Here is a 24,474-nt window from a genome sequence, read left to right on the forward strand (position 1 = left end):
CTCCCGTCTATACTCATTGCCTGTATATGCTCGTCCATCGCCAGCATAGCTAAGTAGCATTCTCTGGCGGCCAACTGATCTCCTTGTACTTGGCCTACTCCGTGCTCAGTTGGAAATTTGATGGACAAGTGGTAGGTAGAGGTTACCGTCTTCCAGCTATTCAGAATTGGTCTTCCAATAATCGCATTATATGACGATGCACAATCAACAACAAGGAAATTTACCTCCTTGGTTATCTGCTGTGGATATGTTCCAACGACCACTGGTAATGTGATGGTACCCACCGGTTGCACCTTCATTCCCCCGAATCCTACCAACGGCGAATTCACTGGTCGAAGCTGATCTCGTCCTAGCCTCATTTGCTGGAATGTGGGGTAGTAGAGAATGTCTGCAGAACTGCCATTGTCTATCAACACCCTCCTAGTCATGTAGTCAGAAATGAGTAGAGTGATGACTATCGCGTCATCGTGTGGGTGGTGAAGTCGTCCTGCTTCCTCGTCCGTGAACGTAACGGCCTGCTCGTCTACTTCCCTCGTCCTAGGAGGTCGTCCGGACAGCTGGATGTTCTGCACCACCTTCAGGTATGTCTTTCTTGACTTGGATGACTGCTCTGTCGAGTTTCCTCCTATAATTACCCTTATTTCTCCTAGTGGGGGACGTGATGATTCTTCCACCTTGGCTTTCATTTTCTCATCTCTTTGGTCTCGTCCAAGGAAGTTCCTTAGTTTTCCTTGTCTAATGAGATTCTTTATCTGCTGCTTCAAGTCAAAGCACTTGTCCATATCATGCCCGTGGTCTCTGTGAAAGCGGCAGTACTTGCTCCTATTACGCTTGTTAGGGTCTCCTTTCATTTTATCCGGCCACTTCAAGGACAGATCATCCTTGATTTGCATAAGAACCTGCTCTAGTGGCATAGTTAGGGGCGTGTATTGTTGATTCCTCGCGGAGGAACTCGCCTTCTTACTATCCTTATCTTTCCTCTTGTCTACCCGAGCTTTCTTTGGATGAGGTCCCTGATCTGAATAACGATGGTGACCCGCTTCCGAGCGTTTTTCCCTTTTTCTTTTCTTGGCTATGATAGCGTCCTCAGCATTCATAAAATTCTGGGCCGAATGGACGAGCTCGGCCATAGTTTGTGGTTCTTGCTCATCAACTGATGATGTAAAGAAAATCAGTAGGCTGGATGCTTCGGACTTGAAGGGACCACTTGCTTTCTTGATGGCCTGAAAGACAAAGAAAAGCGATCAAAGGTGACTGGGATCGCCAGCCAAGAACCCTCCGATGGCAAAGTTAGTTTTCTCCCTGTATTTTTGGAATTCCAACTTTTTGGGAATCGTAAAAACGTACCTTTCATTGGTCTGAACGGGTGTTTATGTAGTGTTCTAGGAGCAGTTATTGGAATTGTAACCTCTCCTAGATTTGAGGAGGTCGGGGGTTCATGGATAACTTCTACAACCGTTTAGGAGTTATATCTTCTCATAAAACGGTCACCGAAAGTTACGCGTAAGTCACGGAGTGGTAAAATGTACTTAGTAATTCCCAAGTGTAAAGGTCTCGTCTAAGGGTCTTCATGTGGACCAATTCCTTCAGGACGGGGGTGTGCGCCTCCCTTGGACGACTGATGTAGGTTTGTTTTCGTCCAAGGACGACCACATTCGTTAGACTCGTCTTGACGCTACCTTCTGGACGGCTGCTGGTGTGATGACCATGGACGGTCTGAGTATCTTCATCCCTATCAAATATTATTGTTAACAATACTGCAAATCACTTATATTTAGATAGGGGTGTGCATGGGTTGGGTTGGGTTGAGGGAATTTTTTTACCCAACCCACCATGGTGGGTCAAAAAAAATTCAACTCAACCCAACCCATCACATAAGTCCAACCCAACCTAACCCACATGGGTCGAGTTGAACCCATGGGTTGGACAAAATTTTTTATTATTATTAATAAATTAAGTAGAAAAAAAAATATAAATATATTTAAAAAACTCAAATATTAGTAGCAATGTAACTCCTTAAAGGCAAACAACACTAATGACTAAACAACAATAGTAATTTACTAGGGTTTGTATGAACTAATTGGCTTTTATATAGGATAGGAAGAGCTGATTATTTTAAAAATTTTATTAATTATATAATATTTTATATATATATATATATATTAAATATATGGGTGGGTTGGATTGGGTTTGGCGGGTTTGAAATTTTATGACCAAAACTCAACCCGACCCGCTATCAAAGAAATTTTGTAACCTAATCCAACCCACCAAGGCCTAAAATCCGACCCAACCCGGCGGGCTGGGTTGGGTTAGGTCGATTGTGGCGGGTTGGTTGCACACCCCTAATTGTAGATTCATTAGATATAAAATTCATATGCGAATAGTTTGATACATGTAACTACAAATGATATTATACCAATGCAATTTATTCCTTTCGTTATAATAATTACTTATTTGGTTATAATTGTGGGGGTGATAGGTCCAGGAGTATATATTAGGCTAGAGGCCCAATCCGAGGACATTAAGTAGTTCGAGGACGGACAAATATCTTCCTAAGAATCCGTGTTGGTAAGTTAAGAAATAAAACCTGATCATGATCGTCCAAGCAGGTGGTTCGAGAAGGAATACTTCCTCAGTCGAGCAAAGCCGATGTCAGAAGGTACGGCCTGCCACCCAGAAGCAACGTTCTAGGAGATCCTGTTGGTAAAGATATACATCATAAGAGCACCGAGCAGGGAAAGGCTATGAAATATCTAGGAAAAAGCTGCTACCACCTCATTGAATGCTCTGTAGCTAACTCTCTGGCCACATTAATGAGGAGGTGATGCCTGTGCAGCAGTGTACAGCCTTACAGCTACTCCTAAAAGTTTAAGGGAAGTGCTGACGGGACAAATATCCATACTAACAATCTGATCCATACGTGGAGGGTAGAGAGATGAGGAATGATGGTATAAAAGGCAGAGTAAACCCTCAGAATGAAGGATCGGAGAGGAAGTAGAGAAAAACACTGTAGACTAAAGAACAATATTTGTAAAATGTCATTAAGTGAGATACATAGAAGAACTAGCCTCCTCGGATTGAGTCCGAGGACGATTTTCATTATATAAATCTACTTCATCTTTGTTCTATAGGGATCTTGACCCATTACAATTGACATACAAACTTATTAGAGTCTAGATTTCAAACTCACTCTCTACAAATTCATTATCTTGGGCTTGTTGGGCCTATTCCCTTCCCTCTTTTGGGCTTAGGTGCAAAGTATGTCCTTACAATAATAATTATATATATATTCTATAAGTTTTAACATAAAACCGTGCAACACACGGGCCTTCAACTAGTGAATAGATATATTAGAATGAAAAATAACTTGGAGTCTATATCACAGGTCCATCAAATGCCACTAAAGCCTGACGTCTATGTTTATTAGGCCAAGTTTCTCAAAAAAATAATGTTAGTTGGACCAAATAAATCATGTCATGTTGATTAAATTATGCCAAATCAATTAAATTAATTTTTTTAAATAAAACAATTTTCTAAAATTAAAACAATAAGTAAAAAAAAATAAAAAAATTTCTTTCCACTTTCTAGGCAATCTCAATCTCCAACCAAAAATCTAGGAATCACCACAACAATCTCAATCTCTAGTGATAAACCTGCTTTATTTTATAATTTTTTTTAACTCTTCATTACTGTAAGGGCACGTTTTGCTTGAAAAGCCCAAAGGTGAAGAGGACTAAGGCCCAGAGAGCTAAAAACAATGAATTTATAAAGAGTGGTTGACAAAAAGGCTAAGAAAGATATAAATAACAATGATTTTATTAATGTGTGCCCTAATGACATACAATAGTATATTATTTTTGAGAAAAGTTTTATGGAAATTGAAATCTTTTTACAATTTTTTCAATTCTTCAAAAAATGTTTCAAAAAATAGAGGGTGCACACATTAACGGGACCAAATAACAAACAAGAAACAACAATAAAGAAAGAGGAAAAAGGTGCTTACCCAGAAACAATAAAGAAGAAGGTGCTGGGACAAACTCGGTCACAAAAAAAAAAGTTGCTGAAACAATAAACAAATAGCAGACAAGTAGCTCGACGAAAAAGCACTATTCACCAGGTGCATTCGCTTTTTTTAATATAGGTAATAGATTTTTTAGACTATGTTTCTAAAAGAAAACAACTTTTAAATTGTGCTACCAAACAATCCTTAGCAGCTGCGCTATAGTCAAAACGATGTAGTTTCGATAAACGGTGCCGTTTAAATGCATTTGGGCTTAGAGATTTAATTCGGACCGAGAGCTCTCTCTGATTTGACCCATCGAAGATTCGACTCTCTCTCTCTGTCTCTGAACCTTAGGGTTTCGATTCAATTCAACTTTACACACTCACATCCATGCCTCGCTACTACTGCGATTACTGTGACACTTACTTAACCCACGACTCTGTAAGTCTCTCTCTCTCTCTCTCTCTCTCTCTCAAATTATTTGGTGCATTTGGATTATATATGTATGTCTGTTTAAGGGTTTATGTCTATATTGAACCAAATCATGCAAATGCGATGGCTCCTCATATGTTTCGTATTGTTTGTTAGTAAAAGTGTGGTTTTTCTTGTACATGATGTCTTTTACTAGGAGCTGATGGGTTTATCTTTGTGAACTCAATTTGGTGAGTGGGGATCTTCTGGGTTCTTATGATTTTCAAAATGCTAAAAATGCACTTTACTTTACACACTCTTCTCTCTAAGCTTGTGGTAGCTTTTAAGTCGGTGCATCAGAGCTTGCAATTTTCACCCTCCAATATTATAATGATGTCAGTGTGCTCCTACTGTTATGGTCTGTCACCGTCACATTTTCGCCATTAACCTTCCTGAAAATGATGTCGTTTTTTTGTGTGGGATAATTGCAAGATTCTAATGGATGTTGACGGAAAGGGCACATTGACATTATTGTGATACTCCAAAGTGTAAATTAAAAGTTTTCATAGTCAAGGGGCCGATTTAGAACAACCTCAAACTTAAGTGGTTGTAAATAGTAATTTAGGATTTTTAAATATCAAGGATACAATATTGCTTAGAGTCTGACTCTGGACCTTGGTGTGATGGCAAGTCTCCTCCATTCAAACAATACGTTGAGGGTTCTAGTCCGGGAATTAGTTCCTTAAAAATTGTTGGAATGACTGCTTACTAACCACTTCTCTCAGTCCAAGATCCCGTAGAAAGAACACTTCACTGTTGTTCATTGCCTTGTTTATTTTTTATTTTTATGTTTTTAGTGTTTCTCTTATGTATTCTCTGTGACCTTGGATTTGTGTGTTTGTTTAATAAAATTGTATGTTATTCATTAAAAGTGTAACTATGAAAATCTGCATGGTTTACTGGTATCTATGTCCTTTGAAGTTTGAAATTGTTAATGCGCCTTCTCCTGTAAATCATAGTTACAGCTCCTAGAAATTGACATAATGAATGTTTTTACATTGCTGATGATATCGTCTTTCTATCTCAGCCATCTGTGAGAAAGCAGCACAATGCAGGTTACAAACATAAGGTACTTCACATCTCTCTCTCTCTCTCTCTCTCTTAATTATATTTATATGCTAATTATTTTAATAAATATAGGCAAATGTTAGGTCATACTATCAGCAATTTGAGGAGGCACAAACCCAAAACTTCATTGACCAAAGGATTAAGGAACATCTTGGGCAAACTGCAGCATTCCAGCAGGTTGGTGCTGCTTACAATCAACATCTAATGGTTCAGAGGCCCCGCCTTCCTGTTCTACCTACACCTGTAATGCCGATGCCTGGTAGCACACAGTTACCTGGAAGTTCACCATTAATCCCAGGGATTAGGCCTCCTATTTTGCCGAGACCCCTTGGTGCTCCAGGTAAATTGAAACATATTTTGCATTTATCCTTGTGTTAGCACATTTTGCATGCAGATTTTCATATTTTGAATTGTTTGGCTTCATCTGTGCCTGCTATCTTTCTTTGACTTGGTGCATTGCTTTTGCCACTGCTAGTTGATATAATTGTGCACATCTATTTTCTTTCTTTTGTTATTTGCGTGAACTAGTGAGCAAATCATCGAATTGGGATGCTATTGCTCCCTCCCATGAGCAAACCTTTTTAAACTGGTTAGGATTGGGTGCCACTATCCCTGCCCGGATCCAGCCAGGATCTGTTGGTCATGTCCCCTTCCCAACTTTTTGCTGCTGTATGCTATCCATCTTTAATTAGGTTCCCAATATTTAGCAATCAAATGGTGGATAGACAAGAACATTGGCAGATTATTATGATTTGTGTCTGCATGTTTACTACATTAAAAACTTATCACTATGTTTCATCAATCAAATGGTTCTACCCTAAACTCCTTTGTCAGACACATGGAATATAAATTTGATGCTAGTTCTCGTCCAGGTTTATATTTAATGTGTGATCTTGGTACACAATGTTTGATCCATAGTGCAAGACATGCAATGCAAACTGTTCTTTGTCCGTAAGCATGTAGCAACGTGTTATGTTAAATAATTCTCTTGGGTTTGGCAGGTTATATGCCTTCTCCGGCGATGACACCTATGATGGCTCCACCTGGTGCTCCTTCCTTACCTGCTCAATTAAATCCTATTCCAAGGCCTCCTGGTAGTGTAGCCACAACAGTTCCTGGAAGCACAGCAGCACCCACCTCTTCCAACGGTGCACCACCTATGGTCACACCACCATTGTATCAAGCCAATCCAGTGGCATCAACAGGTGGAGGCTATGATAGTCTCAATGCCAACACTCAAGCTCCTGAGGCTAATCATTAGCCTCGATCTTCTGGTTGGTTTATTTCCATATCTAATATCTTAAGAAACTGAAATATATATTGTTTCTAACTTACAATGGGTGGGACTCTAAGGCAGTTTTAAATGAAATTCCCCACATTGTTATTTTCTTTTTATCAACTCTAGTGACTATTGAAAACTAATATAGATTCTATTGTACATCCTTAATATAATTGAAGAAAATTACATAAATCCTCCACGTCTTAAATTTTTTTTTTAATAAGTACATCTGTTTGATGCACCAAGTATCATACTCTGTATTTATGATGGTGACATTAGTGATAATGCTCTTGTCACAGGCAAATGAAGCAAGCCAAGAAATTCTTGTGGTTCAACCCCTATGTTGGGATTTCCATCATTTGGTCCAGTGATTTTCAGTTCTCACTGTGTAATGTGCATTAAGAGCTTGTCACCTGATGCTGAACATAAAGAATAGTTGTGCATTCTCATTTTTGTAAGAATCATGTCATAGATGCATATCTAGTTGTTGCTACTGGAAAAGAATTGTTTGCAGAGAGTTATTATCTACTTTGACATGCTCTTATGCCGTAGCAGCAATTATTGCTTCAAATATGTATTCAGAAACCAATTCGCAAGCAAGCGCTGGTTGAAAGGAAAAGACATAATTTTTGGCCAATACATATCGTAATTTGTTTGGGTTCTCGGTTTGCCACTTCCTGCAACCCCCTTTCTCTTCCCTCATCTCACTAAGTAAAAAGAAATTGTGTTCAAGGACCATTTTTTTGTTAGAATGGCACTGGGGCTTGAAGATAACTTGGCTCCAATAAGGTCCTTGCTCATCCTGTGGCTTGTTATCCTCGCACCAATTTTACAGCTTTATTTCCTATTGGTTTGTCACTCCTTGGATTGATTGGCACTGGTATTTTACCATCTGCCACATTTAAAATATACGAAATATTGGAAAGAGATCACTTGCCTGCTTTACACTCAATACTCGTTATTTGCTCGGACATTATACTAGCAACTGGATTGATGCTTCTATACTCATATATACATGTATATATGGGGTATATCATTTTGAAGGTGTGAGTTGTGGACCAAAATGCATCTTCAATGCTACGCTTGCATTATATTTTTCTTGCTTTAATGTTTTTTTTCAAGAAATAAAGGCAAAGGAAAAAGAAATTTACAATATAACTAGGTTGGGGCACTAATGCCTTGAACAACAATGTTACACAAATCAATATATGCTTAATACTCTTGGGGCATATATATTGCAGGGTGTCCTTAAAAAAGCAATTACAAACCCCCAAATCCTGGCACAATGCTTTTTTATACTACACTACACTACACTACATTGATTAGTAGACAACAATTTAGTGCTCTTTTTTCCCAAAGAAATTTGATGAGTTTTGACATGAAACAAACATGCAAAAGTTTCTATGATTACCAAAAGAACTCCGGTGAACTTCTGATATATAATTTACAACAAAAATGACCAACCCCTCCCTTTCCATGAGAGAGCTGATTCTGCTGCAAGGAATTCTAGCACCCACAAACGCAAAAACCAATAAGGGAAAACTAAATACATTGCTTACACAAAGACAAAAGTCATCATCTTTCCTTGATCTTGTGCTAGAAAGATTCAGATTATCAATGCGATTGCAAAAATGCAAAGTTACTGTTATAGCAAGTGGCTTCTTGATCATGTGCTATAGAGATTACTCTTGATTTGTGAACAGCTTATGTCTGTCATAAACAAAATGAAACGGAGAGTTAGAAAAATAACAAATGGCTGAAAATATTCACTACATATGCCTGATGAGAATAGCATAAATCCCATACATGCAAAACATGTTTAATCAAATCAAAGTCGCATGGTATTTTCTTACTAGGGCAATTAAGGGCCCTGGTTACTACTTTATCTGGTCTCCAAAGTTATCTGTTCTCTACCATTAATTAACTAAAGTGGAGTACTCATCTTCACCAGATCAAATTTCTGACGTAATTTGGTGAGACCTTTAGCACTGTATGCTACTCCATGAATTGAGTTGCTTTAACCCCATACTACCAGCTAAGCGCCACTTGGACTTAAAAAAGTGCCTGGTTAATCATTTGTTCAGTGAAAAGCTTTTAAAAGCATGAAAAACATTTTCAAGGTGGATACTAGCTAATGATGAGTTGGTGTGAACCAGATCTCTAGAGCCTGTGAATGCTAGATTCAGCTCAAAGCATAAGCACACTTCAATATTACAATATAGTTGTCATACCAATACCAACCTTTCGTATTCCAATTTCTGAATAACTATTCCATTCAGTAAAAGCTCTGAACTGTAGACTGCAGCTCCTGCAAGAACAGGTGGTACCATATGTCATTTACAACAACTCTAGTATTTGTTTTATAGAAAAAAGAAGATGTATGATAGATGTATACCTTTCTGAAGGAAAGGCCTACAGATTGCATGATCTTCTTCACAAGAAAGAATCAAAAGATCATCTAGGATCTTTTCATCCTTTGCTGGAAATACTTGACTTCTCTCCACTGGCTGAGGAGCAATTTATCAGAAACTCAATAAAACATCAAAGAGGTAAATGGTACATAGAATATCATTGCATCTGTGAGATGCAGGGAAAAAACAGAAAACAGATCATAATATAATTTAACTACGTTAGGACAGGCGCTACATTGCTACCAACAATGAACTAATAGATGCTAGCTTTGGATTTACACATATTTGACATATTACATACCTGGCCATGAACTGCTTTGACCAAGCTTGTAATCATTTCTTTATCAGGTTTTATACTTGGGGTAATGACGACTCTGCGACCCTACAGGGAAGAAGCAACAATTGTAAGGTAACGATTATCAAAAAAAAAAAAAAAATTGTAAGGTAACAGACATCAGCATGTAAAAACAGCCCAATTGACAAGACAAGAGATAACCAATTTGCAAGCAGGCCAAAGCTCTATCTGGTTAGAGCCAATTAACAAATGCCTACCTTTAGAAGTGGATGTTGGGTTGCACGAGTTAGTGAGACAGGCATGCTAAAGCCAATTTCCTTTTCTTTTTTGGTATCCCTCAGAATGTAATTTTTCTCATCAATGAAGCAGCTTGCTTGTCCACAGCTCTCTAGCCATAAATGTGTCACCACTGGTTTTCCAAGAGCAATGGCTTCCAACATATTCCTTGTACGTGCAAATTTGTCAGCTATGAAATGTGTGGCATCCCTGCAACATGATGCAACGGATATGCCCAGTCGTCCCAGGATCTGCCAGAAGAAAATAAATACAAGTTAAGACATGAATTACGGTAATTTCACATGCAGTGTACAAGTGTTATGGACATTGTTTTTGTTATTTGCTTCAAGGGTACCAAAACCTCCAAATTTGATAAAATGACCGAATTCAAGAGAGTCCAGACCTCCAAGTTAGACTAGCTAATGAATTGGGATTTCAAAAATCATGAACAAGAAAATACAAAAAGCAATTTAATTAAAAAGCTTCCAAGATCTACCTTTTTCTGTTGCTTGATGATATTGTTGTCCAAATGCTGGCTAAACAAGACTCGAACAAATGCCATATCTCTTCGTCTTCTTGAGTCTTTCCAGGTAATCTCAGGTGTTGACTCAGGGACACCCAGTCTTAAAAGCTCTTTCAAAAAGGATGATTTTGGTAGGTTTTTGTTGCATGGTTTTCTGTGATAATCATAATATATACGATTGGATGTTGCCACATTTATGCCCTTGGCGGAGCTAAATGTAATAGTTTTTTCTGAACCAGATGGCTCAGTAGTCTTGTTTGATAACACCTCCAACTTATGGTTCTTTCCTGCACCACCAGTAGATGATATAGAATGTTTCCCATTTAGACTTCCAGATTGCATAGATGCCCTGGCTCTGCACAAACCTGTAGGAAATACTCTTGTACTGATGGCATCTAATTCACAGTTTGAAATAGCACCAGCAGAACCTGGTTCATCAGTTTCTGTAGAATGCTGATGTGGGCAAGCATATACTGGTGAATTTGCTTTCTCCTTCACTTTTTCAATGCCCTCTGACCTTTTTTGACTTTCAATACAATGAAGATTTCTGTCATTTCCATCTACTGTTGTGAATGGGGCATGCATGTTATTAGGTCCACTTAAATGTCTTCGTACACTACGACATGTTCTTTTCCCTTTTGGATATCTCCATGGATTTGATCTTAAGGAATTGTTTATGGCAGTGACCTCTTGAATTGATTGATCATCTTGATTCAATTGGTTGTTTCTAGCTTTGCAAGATGAACTGAAGTCCCATTTGGAATATTCTCCATCAGCACTCAAAACTTCAACTGGATCAGCTACTACACGGCTCCTCTTTCTTCTGTATGGAATTATAACACCATCATTTATCCTTTCTCCTAGATTCTTAGTCCTTATCAACTTACCCTCTGACATCCTTTGGCTGTTTTGGTGGGCAACAGGACATAGATTCATACACTTCCCTTGGGACTGTCCCTTGGCAAGTGATATATTTTCAACTGACACAGAAGAACACACATCAATCTCAAACTCTTTAAGTTTGGTACCTTCCGAAGATGCCTCTGCCTTTCTTTGAACAAATTGATCTTTGTGATTCAATTTGCTGTTTCTAGCTTCCCTAGATGAATTGAAGGCCAGTTTGGAATTTCCTTCATTGGCTCTCAAAACTTCAACTGGATCAGCAGCTACACGGCTCTTCTTTCTTCTGTATTGAATTATAACATCTCCTGGATTATCTAATTGATCCTTAGTCTTTATCACATTACCCCTTGACATCCACTGCCTGTTTTGGTGGGCAATCAGAGATAAATTCATACACTTTCCTTGGGACTGTACTTTGCCAAGTGAGACATTTTCAACTGACAGAGGTGAACACACATCAATCTTAAACTCTTTAAGTTTGTTCCTTTCTAAAGATCCCTCTGCCTTTCTTTGCTTATTAGGCTTAACAGATCTTCTGCCTAAACTTTCAATTGCATCACCAGAATTTCCACTGTTTAACTGTCTCTGATCAGAGGACTTGCCTCTTCTCACTTTTGTTGTTATTGCCAACTCAAGATCTAGCTCCTGATTTACAGACTGCTTCTGAAATGAACCTGAACTTCCTCTACTAAATCTTCTAGCAGAACGCTTTCTTCGCTTTGTTTTTCTTGCTATGTCTCCTAAATCAAAACAAGCAGTCTCTTGTAAGGACGAATGTCCAAAATGAGCTTCATTCTCATTTACACCTCTTGTAGAATGATCAAGGGTGTTTTCTGGACTTTGATAAGCATTACCATAACTGTCGCCTGCAGGGAGCCCATATGCTAGAGCTTCCATAGCTTCAACAGCCACTTGAGTGTTAAAACCAATATCAAACATGTCAGATGTTTCTCTTTCCATATCGCTAGCTTCCAACTGTTGTCTTGTTAAGCTAGCATCTAACTGGTCCTCTAATTCCTCAACAGGGTTACCTTCAATTACTTGTAATGTCCTGTTAATCTCTTTTGAGCTGAATAAGGCAGATCTTGAATCAGCACGAGTTGAATGCATCATTTCCTTACTGAGATTTAGGAACTCATTGTTCTCTTTGCCCTCATGAACTAAGCTGCTACCTCGTTTAATGTGAAGATTCCTGGTGTCCTGATGACTTGTCACTGATTTCTGCTTGCAACCTCCAAAATCAATAGATGCCTCCATCCTTTTGCTAGCAATTTCACCACCTCCTTCATGCTGATCACTATCAGTCCATTCAAGGGCTCCTGTTTTTACAATTGCGGTTCCAAGTTTAATTCTCTTTGCCAAACTTTGAGTTCCTTTTGCACTGAATACAGGAAGTGATTTCTCCCTAAAAGTCTTTCCATGGCCAACACTTGGAGACATGCCAACATTGTTAGATGACAAGAAGTGATCCACAAACCTGAGTGCATTGGCTTCAGCTGACTCCCCAGGTTCCTGAGAATTGATGTAATTCAATCTAGCAAGGTTGTAATCACTTGAAGGTGGATGAGATAGATCGTTTCCCCTACCAGTGCTCTCAAAATTTATAGAAGAGCCTTTATTCCCTTCAAACAATCCACAGAATAGTTTTCACAAAATTGCCCTTTTTTCTCACAGAAGGATTAAAGAAATGCATATACATGTAAATGTAAGTTCATTCATAAGTTATAACACAACATGAAGACTCAACAATAGTCATAAATAACGCGAAGAAAATAAAATTCAAAACCCACTAACAAGATACTATTTCAGATAAAAGTAGTGGACACTAACCTGCTCCAAATTGTTCCTGGTTGGAGACATTTGATGCCAATGCCATGTCCACTGGCTTACAAGGCGAACTGAGCTGCCCCTTCCACAAGTCCATCACATTCCCTTTCAATCTTCTACCGGCTTTACCATCCAATACGCCATTAACAACATTAACCACTTTACTTCCCTGCACTCCCTCATCCTCACTGTCAAGCACCACCTCTTCCTCATACTCACATACTGCACCCCCAATCCCATCACCCACAGCCTCATCATCAAAAACAAGTTTCTCCAACTGGGTTTCGGCTAATGGACTATCAAGCACAACAGTATCTTCATAAGCCGTAGCATACCCAACTTCTGTCACATCATTAGCTTCATTTCCTACTTTTGTACCCAAAAGAAAAATCTCATTACACAGACTAACACTACCATATATTTGTCTACTTTACCACATAAAAATCGCGTTATTATTATTAAAAGAAAAAAAAATTATTTATCAACATCTAATACCAAATAATAACAATAATTTTTTTTAAAAATCTACTTTTTAAGACATGGGTATTTTACAATTTCCCATTTTCAATCATTTGATCAAAATCAAAGAGCTGAGAAAACAATAGAGAAAGAGGGAAAAAAAGAAAAAAAGTTTACCAGATGGTGGTGATGATGGGGGCTGAGGCTGAGAGTCAAGAATCTGAGTATTGCTAGAGTCGCTAACATTAGCCATTGGGAAAATTTATGAACCATATATATATACAATATTTTGCTGCTAAATTTCCTTACCCATTATAGAAGAAGAAAAAAGAGTGTGTTTTTGCATCTGGGTCACTCTTGATTAGCCCAAAACTAAAAGAAAACCACAACAAAAAAACATGATGAGAAATAGTGGAAATTAAACAGGGGTTTGGAGGGGAACTGAAAAAAGACAGTGGGAAAATAAAAAAGATTTGGCTGAAAGCCGAGAAATGAGAATGTTTGGGAGGGAAATTTGTTTTTTGTGATATTATTCTACAGTATATTTTATTCATAAAAAAGTAACAACAAAACGACATCGTTATGAGCAAAAAAAAAAACTAGTTGAAAAAAAGAATAGTTTCTAGGGGCATTCCGAGAATCGAACTCGGGACCTCTCGCACCCAAAGCGAGAATCATACCACTAGACCAAATGCCCTCTTTTGTTATTATTTCATTTCTTATTATTATGTATACATTATTTAAGTAATGAGGTGGTCATTTGAGGTTCGTTAAAATCCACAACCAGTGGGTCTCACTCTCACGTCCATTGCATTTGGAGTATAATTTAGCCTTTTCTTCTTAGATGCAAAATTGTCACAATCTGTTTTATATATACTCATGCCATGTATTTTGATTTGGTTGGTGTTAATAAGATTATAAAAAAAAAAGATTGGTGTTAATAAAAGTGAGTTTATGTGATATGATATGGTCTCTTAATAAAATCTATTTCAAAGCTACAACGTTTTCAATCATAAAAATAATACCGTCACTGATTAGTACGTTATTAGATGTGTTAAAGATTGTGAAAACTACCTAGTATTTATCTTTGGAAAATCTGACAGCTGTTAGTGAACTAGTGAAACTAAAATTCTTGTGCGCGTGTACTGGTTTGGACTTTCCCAACACATAAAAACAATACTATGTGGTTTAGTATTTTTGCACTTATCACAAATTAACATTGTGATGGCTGATCCTCACTCTGTAAATCTAGATCTTTGTTCTCTTGAGGAGGGGGTTTCTTCACCCCAATCTCCAAGGTAATATAATGCATGTGTTCTTGTTGATTTGTCTTTGTTTCTCTCTATTGTGGCAGGTTTACCATAACATGTCATGCATAGATGATCCATGGACCATGATTATGATCAACAAAGTGTACATTTTAATGTTGTATTTTCACACCCATCTCAAAAATCATGAATACATATACAATACGTGACGTCAACATTTCTGGGTTCTTTTCTAAACAAAAAAGAGAGTGGCAATTTACCAATTAAGAAAAAAGAGAGTGGCAATTCTGATTGTAATTTTAGTAATATGTTGCTTTGATGCTTGAGTATCCTTCATTGCCCCTTCTTAAAATTTTGTTCTTGACAATATCTGGTATGTTAATGTTTTGTATAGCTTCAAACAGGGTTTTTGTTTTTGTTTTTGTTTTTGTTTTTGGGGTTAATTAATTGATTAGAAAGAGAAGAGTGTGTGTGTATATATATATATATATATACAGGCTAACTCCTGTTTTGGTCACGTTCTCTACTAAACAATATTAGCATCATAATTAATATAATTTAGTGAACTAATACTTAAATATAAATGCAAACTCATTGAAATGGAGGCCTAAATAAAGGGAATTTGAAGGAATGTGCTACATAACCGAACGTCATGCTCTCACGTATGAGGTATTTGCTTTATGATTATTGATTCTTGTTGGTGATGAATTGCATTCTTTGAGTGCAGTCATTTTGGTGATGAATTGCATTGCTTGGTTATTGAGCTATTCAATACGCTAGTTAGTTTCTTTTGTGGTAAGAACTATACACGATGGCCAATTTGGTTGTCGTTAGAATTTGTTTGACCTCATTCACACTTTCTATAAGACCATATAACATATAATGAATAATTCATCATGTTGAATGGGCTTTGTTTTTCTGATTTCATTAAATGCCCTTATTCTTTTTTCTTTGTTCTTTCTTTAAGATGGTGATGGTGACCACAATAATATCAGTAGCTCCATCACTAGTGTCCTTTTAAGCATTAGGAAGCTTTACTACTTCTAGGACACTCCATTACATTGATCAGGGTATGCCTGTATGAATATAAAATTCTTTATGTTTTATCAGTTCCTTTCTTGCTACTTCTTCAGTAATCTTTTTCTATGTTCTTATAAGTTATAACATGTTTAGCAGGCATAGAATGTCCATAGAAACGGGTCTTATGAGGACTACATATGGCCAAATGGCAGAAAGAAAATGGTCTGACCTTCCTTCTGACCTGTTATCACCAATTGCAGATAGGTTAGGCCTAATTGAGCTTCTCAGTTTCCGTGGTGTCTGCAAGGATTGGAAATCTGCTTCTACCACAGCTTCAGCTGAGATTGAGTCCTTACCAGATCATGAACCTTGGTTTCTGGTGTATGGTTCGAATTCTGAATGCATTTTGTTAAGCAACTCGGGTAAAAAGTATACCATTAATATCCCCGAATTGAATGGAGCAACTTGCCTTGCATCAAACAAAGGATGGCTTCTTATGTTCCAAGAAGGATCCATGTTCTTCTTTTGTCCCTTCTCTCATGCTAAAATAGACCTTCCAAGGTTCCCTCACTCGCAAGTCACTGACCACGTTGCTGCGTTTTCATCACCTCCTACTTTTCAAGATTGTCTTGTTGCTGTTATTAATCGTAGTAGTGAAACCACATTGGAGTTGAATATGCTTTGTCATGGGGCTAAGGTTTGGACTAATCACAAAAGGTATCTTCCACGAGGCGCCATAAAGACAATCAAAGGTGCTACTTATCATGATGAAGAGTTTTACTTCTTTGACAATTCAGAGAATCTAGTTACCTTTTCAATTGACAAAAGCTGGAATTTCTTTGTTATAATTCCCCGTCCAAAAGATAAATTGCCGGGTGTAGATGATCTACCAATTGGTCGTAGGATGAGACATTTTATACATATGAACATGAAGAATGAATTGGGGTTGCCAGAGAATGTTTCCATTTCTACTTGTGGGACACTAGTTCATGATCGTATTGACAAGCTTGTACTTAATGAGAGAATTGAAGCTGCTGAAGATTCCATAAGCTACCAACTTAAAGGGGTGTGGATCCAACCAAGATTTTTTCAAGTCTCTCCAAATCAGAGCTGGTGACCTTGAGGACTTATCCCTTTTCAGATTATCTCTCTCTTGCTCTTTTTCAAGTTTTGTTTAGGCACATTCTTCTGTGTTTTATGGAAGCACTTGACTTTATAGCTAATTGCATAATTATTAAGATCTTTTATGCTGGTGAACTTAGTAAGAAAATTCCAATTCCAAGTAGTAATCTATTAAGGTTTTTTCTTTTCTTTTAAGAAAATATTATAATCTTCTATTTCTAGGCCAAGGGCATATAGTTTCTGAACTTGAAATTTTTATAAATCAAAAGCTACTGACTTGACATTAAAAAAAAAAATGTAAAAGCATAAATTCAGAACTTGTTGCAACTAAAATCAAGAATGCTTACAGTGGTGGTATCATATATAGAAATTGTTCATCTAGCAAAAGAAATGGATTAGCCTACTTTGTATTATTATTATTATTATTGATGATGCACAAAAATCAATAGGTTGAATGTTCTGGACTTTCACGATGTTTGGATGACTTGAAAAAGAATAAAGTGACTATCAAAGGTAACCAGAGTGAACTGGCCAAGGATCCTTCAACGGTTAAGGCAATTTTCTCTCTAGATAACAAGAATAGCGAGTGAATGAATAATAGAATGTACCTTGGTTGGATGTGGCTTGGTTCTTTTATAGAGAGTTTAGAGTGGATTTACTTGTTGGGTGCCACTAGTATCATAGGAGATGTGTGGATTTAGTGGGGAGAGTGAAGCAAATATTGGATAATTCATCCCACGTTCCAAGACGTGGATTAGTGGGCTAACCATTTGAGATTGTAGAAAACAGTTAGAAATTTACTAACGCTCCGTTTGTTTCAACAATGATGTTTTCTAGAAAATGAGTTATTTTCTAAAAAGTATTTTCTATAAAACTATCTCATTTTCCAATGTTTGGTAGCAGCTTTAAATGAGTTGAAAAACAACCTCCTAACTTCCCTTATTTAGTTTGCTGTGAGATAGAGTTGTTTTCCAAAAAAATTTAATGGAAAACAATCTCCAAAAATAAGTCATATTTTTTATGTTGACCAAAGATAGTTTTCTTTTTACTTTTTTTTTTTATGCTACCAAACACTGAAAAACAAGGAAAAATATTTTTACACAAGATTTTTCATTGAAACAAACGAAGCGTAAGTGTTTATTAGTCATCTATTCTTGAATATGGTATGGATGACCGTACCTTCTATGGACGACTAGATCCTTGCTAGACGACTAGTGACCTGCTTGTAAGTCCTCATTTTACATTTGTGATTCATATTTCTTCTTTCTCTTTTTTGAAGGCTAATTTGGACGTTTTTGGTTATGGATGACCAAATATGGATGAAAAGCTAATCATTTGATTTATAATTAATTATTATTATTACTAGTCCCAGATCCACGCGATGCGTCTGAATAAATAATTATTTTGTATTGTAATATAATGTATAATTTTTTCTCTAATATTTTTTTTGAAGATAATTTGTTCTCCCTAAAAATTAAACAATTTCTATTTGGTCCAATTAAGTCTACTTCAGTTCAATTCGGTCTACTCAATCAATTTCGGTCCTCTTTCAGTCAATTTTAGACTAATTTGGCGTTAAATTGATTCTTTTTGTAAGTTTTCTTTTTAAGTTTAGCTCAATTTTTTTTTTCATTTGTTGGTTGAAAAGTATGACATTTATTATATTTGGGCTAAAATCTTTTGTTTTGAGTTTAAACAATATAAAGAACAATACTAAAATAGACATTAGAAATTAGAAATATGAGTTGTAAAAATGAAATAAAAATGATAAATATTCAAAAGTCTTATTTGGTCCACATTGGTTTTATTTGGTCCATTCTATCATCTTCGGTCCAATTTGGTCCAATTAGTCTACTCTTCCACTAAAGTTTTATTCGGTCCAATTCAGATCATTCGGTCTTATTCAGCCCACTTCAGTCTAATTCGGTCCATTCAGTTTATATTAGCTCTATTCGGTCCACATTGGTTCTATTCTGTACACTACGGTCTAGTTCAGTTCTTCAAATACACATTGGCCCAATTCCGTTTTCATTAGTCCTATTCTGTTCACTTCGGTCCATTCTGTCCAATTTGGTCTTGTTCAGTCGATTATGTCTACTGTGGTTATTTTTGGTCCTATTCGGTCCATTATATCAAATTTGATCCATTTCGGTCTTATTTGGTCTATTCATTTTAATTTCGTCCTATTCAGTCCATTCATGCTTATTCGGTCCTATTATCTCTATTTGGTCCAATTTGGTTCATTCATATCACTTCTGATCATTTTGGTATCTATTTTTGTACATTTACATAATGGGAAAAGATATGTCTGAGTTGAAAGCACCTAATTTAAATCCAAATTTATTATTAAAAAAAATATCAAACTTGTAATATATAAAATCTTAAGTATAGTATTTATTGTAGCTATGCTTTTATTAAGCCACATTAATGTAGCATTTTAGTCCATTTTAATACGTTTAAATTTAAATAAAAGTCTTTTTTTTTTTTTGAGAATCCAAATAAAAGTCTTTCTAAATATAAAGGTTATGAATATATAAATATAATTTTTAAGGCAGTTATTTGTTTGGTTTACTGTCGTTACTTAAAGAAAACCACAACAAACCATGTTACTTATAAAAAAATTTGAAAAAAGAAGAAGATGGTGATGAGAAATAAAGAGGGTTTTATGAGATTTTCATCATCATCATTATATTAAGGCTTTGCAGTTTGGAGGGGAAGTGAAAAAGGCAGTGGGAAGATTTGGCTAAATATTTTGTAGGAAAATTATGATGTTTTTCTATAAAATAATTTTAATCATAATAGTAAAAACAAATGGGCATTTGGTCTAGTGGAATGCCTATTGCCCGCGTTTTTTTTTTTAGTTTACATATTTGTGATTTGACTAAAATTTAAATTGCCTACTTATAATTTGAAATTTGACACTTTACCTACTTTAGGTAACTCAATTAGAGTTTCGTAACCTATTTATGTTAAAAATTGGGCTAAATATATAATTCTGCTCCAATTTTATGTTTTCCTCCTTACAAAACACAAAAATAAAACATAAAAATACAAGATCAAATAAGATAAAAAAGAATCCAACGGAACATTTACATCGTTTTAATTTCAAAACACATATAGGCAACTTAAATTTCAGTCAAACCTTAGGTAGGTAAAGTATCAAATTTAAATTTGGACCAAACTATACCTGGTAAATTGTAAATTGCCTTCTTTTTTTTGGAACAAAACGACATCGTTATACACTACCCTAAAAACCCTACTAGCCGACATATATAGGGTTTTAAATATTTCCGAACAAGAAAAGTAGCACAGAAAACTTGATGATTTCTTTTGAACACCATATATATATATATATAACAAACAACAACACTGGATTTGGCTCTACAAATACAGAAAACCAAACCTCAAGGTTGATGGTTTCTTTGGGTGTTCTTTTTCAGAGTCTTTCTTGTACTTTCTAAGATGGGACTCTGTTTTGCAAAAGCATAAAGGTGAGACAAGAATCAAGATCATTAGATCAACTTCTTCTTCTTCTTCTTTTTTTTTTTGTAAGAATTTTCTTGATAAAGTTCATGTAACATAGGACTTTCTCATATTAAAAGCAAAAAAGTTAATAGCTAAATTTCATTCTCTTCTTCACAGTGAATATTGAAAAGATGGGATTTTTATTCATGGGGTATAGCAACAATGATCAATAAGTTTTTCATTGTGTAAAATGAGATGTGAAATTATCTGGGATTGTAACACAATATGTAATCAAGTTGATTCTTACCCATATTATTACTGTTTATGATTGTTATGACCCAGTGCTGTTGATCGTGCAATATATATAGTTTGTACATTACACAAGGATTATTACGTTTTTGTAGAAGCACAATTTACAAGCATATGTAGACCTGTTCTAGTAATATATTCTGTAACATAATCTTATTTCAAAGATCTGATTTTTATAATTTTTTATAGCTCGTCTCTAGTGTTATGATATTATGATGTTGCTGAACTAGCAAAACAATCATTGATATGATTTTGTGTTTGTGCAATATAACATTCAAAAAATGCCTGCACCACTGTTGCAGTCGGACCTCAACTTGAGGTATTGAGTGAATTGGCTTTAATTAGAAGTATCAGCACAAAGAGATCTACTTTCATTCATAACTATTCAAAAATTATGCAAGGGAACAACTCTCTTTGAACAAACTACTAATAATTAAATATTGTGCTTACATGTTTGTTTTCATTTTAATATTTTCATTTGCAATGTCTTATTATTTTTCTCACTTATAATGTTCTGTTATATGCTCAGAGAACCTAGTTGCGCTAGCAATGGCAAAGAAAGAGCAAGAGAACTCGGCATTCTCAGAGTCAAAGAAAGTAGGATGACCTCTTCAAAAAAAAGAAAAGAAAGTGGTATGACAGGACTTTATTCTGGTCTTCCTGCAGACCTTCTATCGTTAATTGTGGATCGATTAGGCCTAATTGAGCTTCTGAGTTTTCATGGTGTATGTAAGGCTTGGAGAGCTGCTGCATCCACAGCTTTATCTAAGATTGAAGCCTCAGCCAATTATAAACCCTGGTTTCTAATCTATGGTGAAAATTCACAATGCCATTTGTATAATGAATCTGGAAGAAGGTACACTACTAGCATCCCAGAATTGGATGGAGCAACTTGCATTGCATCACACCAAGGATGGCTTCTTGTATTTCAAGGAGGCTCAATGTTCTTCTACTGCCCATTCTCTCATGCAAAAATAGATATTCCTAGGTTTCCCCTTTCGGTACTCTCTAACCATGCTGCAGCATTTTCATCTCCTCCCACCACTCTTGAATGTATTGTTGCTGTCATGCATCGTGACATTATGTCTGGATTCTCGCTATATGTTCTTCAACGTGGAGCTAATGCATGGGCTAAGTGTGAACTCATTCAGTTTTATAATGTAAGGGAATTAGGTAGTGCTATATATGGGAATCAGAATTTCTATTTTTTTGACAAGATAAACAAATTGATTACCTTCTCTGCCAAGGACAAAACCTGTGTACAGCACACTCTGCTTAAGAATGAGAATTCAACCACCATAAAGCATCTCCCATATGTTCGTAGTAAGAGTCATTTTGTGAGAAGAAACATGAAGAAGAAATTGGGGCTGGGTGATGATGTTTCAATTTCTATCTGTGGAACAGTGGTACAGAATGATAGCACTGACATTATTATATGTAATGAGGAAGTTGAGTCTGCTGAAGAATTTGAAAGCTGTTACCTCAAAGGGGTATGGATCCAACCAAGATTTTTTCACCTCTCTCCAAATCAGAGCTGGTCACTTTGAGGGCTGATTTCTTCTTGCTATTTTGTTTTAGCAAAATTTTACTCATACTTTCACTTGTAATATAGAAACACTGAGATTTCACCTCTCTCAAAATCAAAGTTGGTCACTTTGAGGGCTTGATTTTTTATAGCTCTTATTTTTTAACATAGGTATACTCCTTATACTTTTAATTGTATTATTTGGAGCACTGAGATCAATGACTTTGTTCTCACATAAAGAGTTGACTTTGAACTGGTTCTTATTTTGGTGAACTCAGTTAATAATGCTATTTTCATTACCAACTAGTAGTATATATAATATATATCTAGTTCTGATTATGTCATAATATACTATTATGATTTATTGTTTTGCAATGCAGAGTCTGAGAGTTTCTACACAGGGAATTGTAGCAATCAAAAGCCAATTATAGGACATTCACATACAGAATTAAAAATGGAGAAAGCACAATGTTCTCGTACTTCTCTTGTATTCAATTTCCATTTAAGGAAAGAATTTAAGGAATGAATTGGATTTACTTATTAATGTACAAATCAAATAAAAGTAATTAGAACTTACCAGTTTTATTTTTTCCATTGCCGCAGCCAAAAAAAATAAAAATAATCTGGAAAAAGCCAGGCAAATTGCTATTATGCAAATGCTGCATCTGAGCTTTTATTAGGTACAAGTAAACAAAACACTTGCTGAGCCATGGAATCCAGTGGTAACTAATTAGCAGGAGTAATAAGAAGAAGACGAGTTTGATCACCACCTTCCCAAGAAGCCATGGAAATTAAAGGAGCATATAATAAAAACGTTTCAACCCTAGCAGACCAGACCAGACCAATCACAAAACAAACAATAGTCATCACTACAGCCTATCGTACACATACTTGTAAGCTGTAAGAGGTTGTTGGATAATACAACAACTACATGTCGTTTTTTAACTGAAAAATTGAATGGAGAAAAGAGATACGGCTAATGTTGATTATGCCATTGAGGCCTTTTTCCATTTTATTTACGAGGAATGCTAATGTTGATTATAACTACCCCTTTTCCTTTGCTGATTAACACTTTAATAGCTTAGTCAATAACTAAAAGAAAAAACCTAAAGACTAGTAATTTATATTTATATATATCTAAAAGGTGAAGCGTAACATTTATTATTGCCACACTCCAATTGAGCTACATCATTGATCACGTCACATTCTTTTTTTTCCTTCATTTTTAAACAATATTAATATATAAATAAATAGTGCAACTTTACACATTCTCTAACTCATTAAATCCAACTCACTATGAACAACCTTACATATTCTTTAACTCATTAAATCCAACTCACAATTAATTTAGACTTCTTCAAATTCTCAACTCTTCATTTTTCCCTTCAAAACCGTTTTGCTATTTTGAAGTTCAAACCTTTCAATTGCCACTCCTGTGATTAACTATGTTATTTTTAACACTTATAAATTTCCAGTTGCTCTCTCTACCTCTGCAAAAGTTGCCAAAGTGGCATAAGATTTGGAAAGTCTCTTTGAGGTGTGTTCTTTCCCTTCTTATTTTTTTTTTCCCCCAACTTCGGTTTTTCCATTGGATTTCTAAAGTTTGTGGATGACATGCTTTTTTTTTGGGTTGCCGACAATGTGATCACTTTGGGGCTATGGGTGGCTAGGATTGGTTTGTTGGTAATGAGAATGGTTTTCAAGAATTAGAAATCTCTACAACATCTTCTTACTTCATATTCATGTTGTGCAATTTTTATTTTATATTTTTGTTTTTGTTTATCTTTGACACTTTAGTTTTCTTAAACTTGACATTTGTTTAACTCTATGTAAAAAAAAAGAAGAAAAAAGAAACCAAAGCTTAATATATTTACCTCTCATGGTTTTGAAACAATAATAGAGTATACACTATAATTATACTCCAATTATTGTTTTCATATTTTCTGATTCAATTGTTCTTTTTTTGTTATGGGACCTTTCTCAATTTCTTTATGGCGTAGACAATATTATGTTTAGCATACTTCTTATTATGCGTAGCACATAGTAATTTGATCTTTCAGTCCAATAGACAATAAAAAATCTACCTCAAAAGTTTGGTTACAAGAAAATAGAAAATCTCAAAACATGATTGAGGGTTTAATTTTTATTTGATTTTAATAAAGCTAAATGTGGAATTTGGTTCTTGCAAGGTTTAGGACCATTGAACTAGATATATGAGAGTTTGACAATGAAGGTTTCTTAAGTGGCCAG

General features: G+C 35.8%; 4 protein-coding genes and 1 non-coding gene across 10 annotated transcripts; 3 read left to right on the plus strand and 2 right to left on the minus strand.

Annotated features, from left to right (window-relative positions):
* The first annotated feature begins 4,268 nt into the window (after window positions 1-4,268).
* Window positions 4,269-7,482, plus strand: LOC142614212 (U1 small nuclear ribonucleoprotein C). 3 transcript variants are annotated; one of them, XM_075786774.1, is made up of 5 exons: window positions 4,283-4,444; window positions 5,502-5,543; window positions 5,615-5,882; window positions 6,544-6,816; window positions 7,121-7,482. In XM_075786774.1, exons 1-4 carry the CDS (start codon window positions 4,394-4,396, stop codon window positions 6,801-6,803), a joined length of 621 nt encoding a protein of 206 aa, XP_075642889.1. In that variant the 5' UTR covers window positions 4,283-4,393; the 3' UTR covers window positions 6,804-6,816; window positions 7,121-7,482. The 3 variants fall into 3 exon arrangements, with proteins under 3 accessions (XP_075642890.1, XP_075642889.1, XP_075642892.1); XM_075786775.1 differs by lacking the exon at window positions 7,121-7,482 and having other exon boundaries at window positions 4,269-4,444; window positions 6,544-7,013; XM_075786777.1 differs by lacking the exon at window positions 7,121-7,482 and having other exon boundaries at window positions 4,289-4,444; window positions 5,626-5,882; window positions 6,544-7,013.
* A 746-nt stretch (window positions 7,483-8,228) lies between these two features.
* LOC142612666 (uncharacterized) lies at window positions 8,229-13,987 on the minus strand. 4 transcript variants are annotated; one of them, XM_075784792.1, is made up of 8 exons: window positions 13,693-13,987; window positions 13,060-13,422; window positions 10,300-12,851; window positions 9,785-10,054; window positions 9,534-9,614; window positions 9,217-9,328; window positions 9,063-9,129; window positions 8,229-8,531 (listed from the first exon to the last, which is right to left on the minus strand). In XM_075784792.1, the coding sequence occupies exons 1-8, from the start codon at window positions 13,766-13,768 to the stop codon at window positions 8,504-8,506; spliced, it is 3,549 nt and encodes a 1,182-aa protein (XP_075640907.1). In that variant the 5' UTR covers window positions 13,769-13,987; the 3' UTR covers window positions 8,229-8,503. The 4 variants fall into 4 exon arrangements, 3 of the variants coding, with proteins under 3 accessions (XP_075640907.1, XP_075640908.1, XP_075640905.1); XM_075784793.1 differs by having other exon boundaries at window positions 10,300-12,842; window positions 13,060-13,425; XM_075784790.1 differs by having other exon boundaries at window positions 13,060-13,425.
* A 153-nt stretch (window positions 13,988-14,140) lies between these two features.
* On the minus strand, window positions 14,141-14,212 carry TRNAP-UGG (transfer RNA proline (anticodon UGG)). Its single transcript has one exon. It is a non-coding gene; the product is annotated as a tRNA-Pro (tRNA).
* A 527-nt stretch (window positions 14,213-14,739) lies between these two features.
* On the plus strand, window positions 14,740-16,920 carry LOC142612221 (F-box protein At3g56470-like). Its single transcript, XM_075784338.1, has 2 exons — window positions 14,740-14,813; window positions 15,960-16,920. Exons 1-2 carry the CDS (start codon window positions 14,740-14,742, stop codon window positions 16,918-16,920), a joined length of 1,035 nt encoding a protein of 344 aa, XP_075640453.1.
* Window positions 16,921-20,235: 3,315 nt separating this feature from the next.
* On the plus strand, window positions 20,236-22,487 carry LOC142613768 (F-box protein At4g00893-like). Its single transcript, XM_075786259.1, has 2 exons — window positions 20,236-20,416; window positions 21,229-22,487. Exon 2 carries the CDS (start codon window positions 21,302-21,304, stop codon window positions 22,244-22,246), a length of 945 nt encoding a protein of 314 aa, XP_075642374.1. The 5' UTR covers window positions 20,236-20,416; window positions 21,229-21,301; the 3' UTR covers window positions 22,247-22,487.
* The last annotated feature ends 1,987 nt before the right edge of the window (window positions 22,488-24,474 follow it).

The sequence above is a fragment of the Castanea sativa genome, chromosome 10 (assembly GCF_040712315.1).
Source record: "Castanea sativa cultivar Marrone di Chiusa Pesio chromosome 10, ASM4071231v1".
Lineage (NCBI taxonomy): Eukaryota > Viridiplantae > Streptophyta > Magnoliopsida > Fagales > Fagaceae > Castanea > Castanea sativa.

Excerpts from the sequence above, each read along its gene's own strand:
- LOC142614212 (XM_075786775.1), top strand. The coding sequence starts at position 4,394 with ATGCCTCGCTACTACTGCGATTACTGTGACACTTACTTAACCCACGAC. Across the intron at positions 4,445-5,501 it reads CTTACTTAACCCACGACTCT|CCATCTGTGAGAAAGCAGCA; the intron begins GTAAGTCTCTCT and ends TTTCTATCTCAG. Across the intron at positions 5,544-5,614 it reads ATGCAGGTTACAAACATAAG|GCAAATGTTAGGTCATACTA; the intron begins GTACTTCACATC and ends TAATAAATATAG.
- LOC142612666 (XM_075784790.1), bottom strand. The coding sequence starts at position 13,768 with ATGGCTAATGTTAGCGACTCTAGCAATACTCAGATTCTTGACTCTCAG. Across the intron at positions 13,426-13,692 it reads CCCATCATCACCACCATCTG|TAGGAAATGAAGCTAATGAT; the intron begins GTAAACTTTTTT and ends TGGGTACAAAAG. Across the intron at positions 9,615-9,784 it reads CCCAACATCCACTTCTAAAG|GGTCGCAGAGTCGTCATTAC; the intron begins GTAGGCATTTGT and ends TCTTCCCTGTAG.
- LOC142612221 (XM_075784338.1), top strand. The coding sequence starts at position 14,740 with ATGGCTGATCCTCACTCTGTAAATCTAGATCTTTGTTCTCTTGAGGAG. Across the intron at positions 14,814-15,959 it reads TCTTCACCCCAATCTCCAAG|GCATAGAATGTCCATAGAAA; the intron begins GTAATATAATGC and ends CATGTTTAGCAG.
- LOC142613768 (XM_075786259.1), top strand. The coding sequence starts at position 21,302 with ATGACCTCTTCAAAAAAAAGAAAAGAAAGTGGTATGACAGGACTTTAT.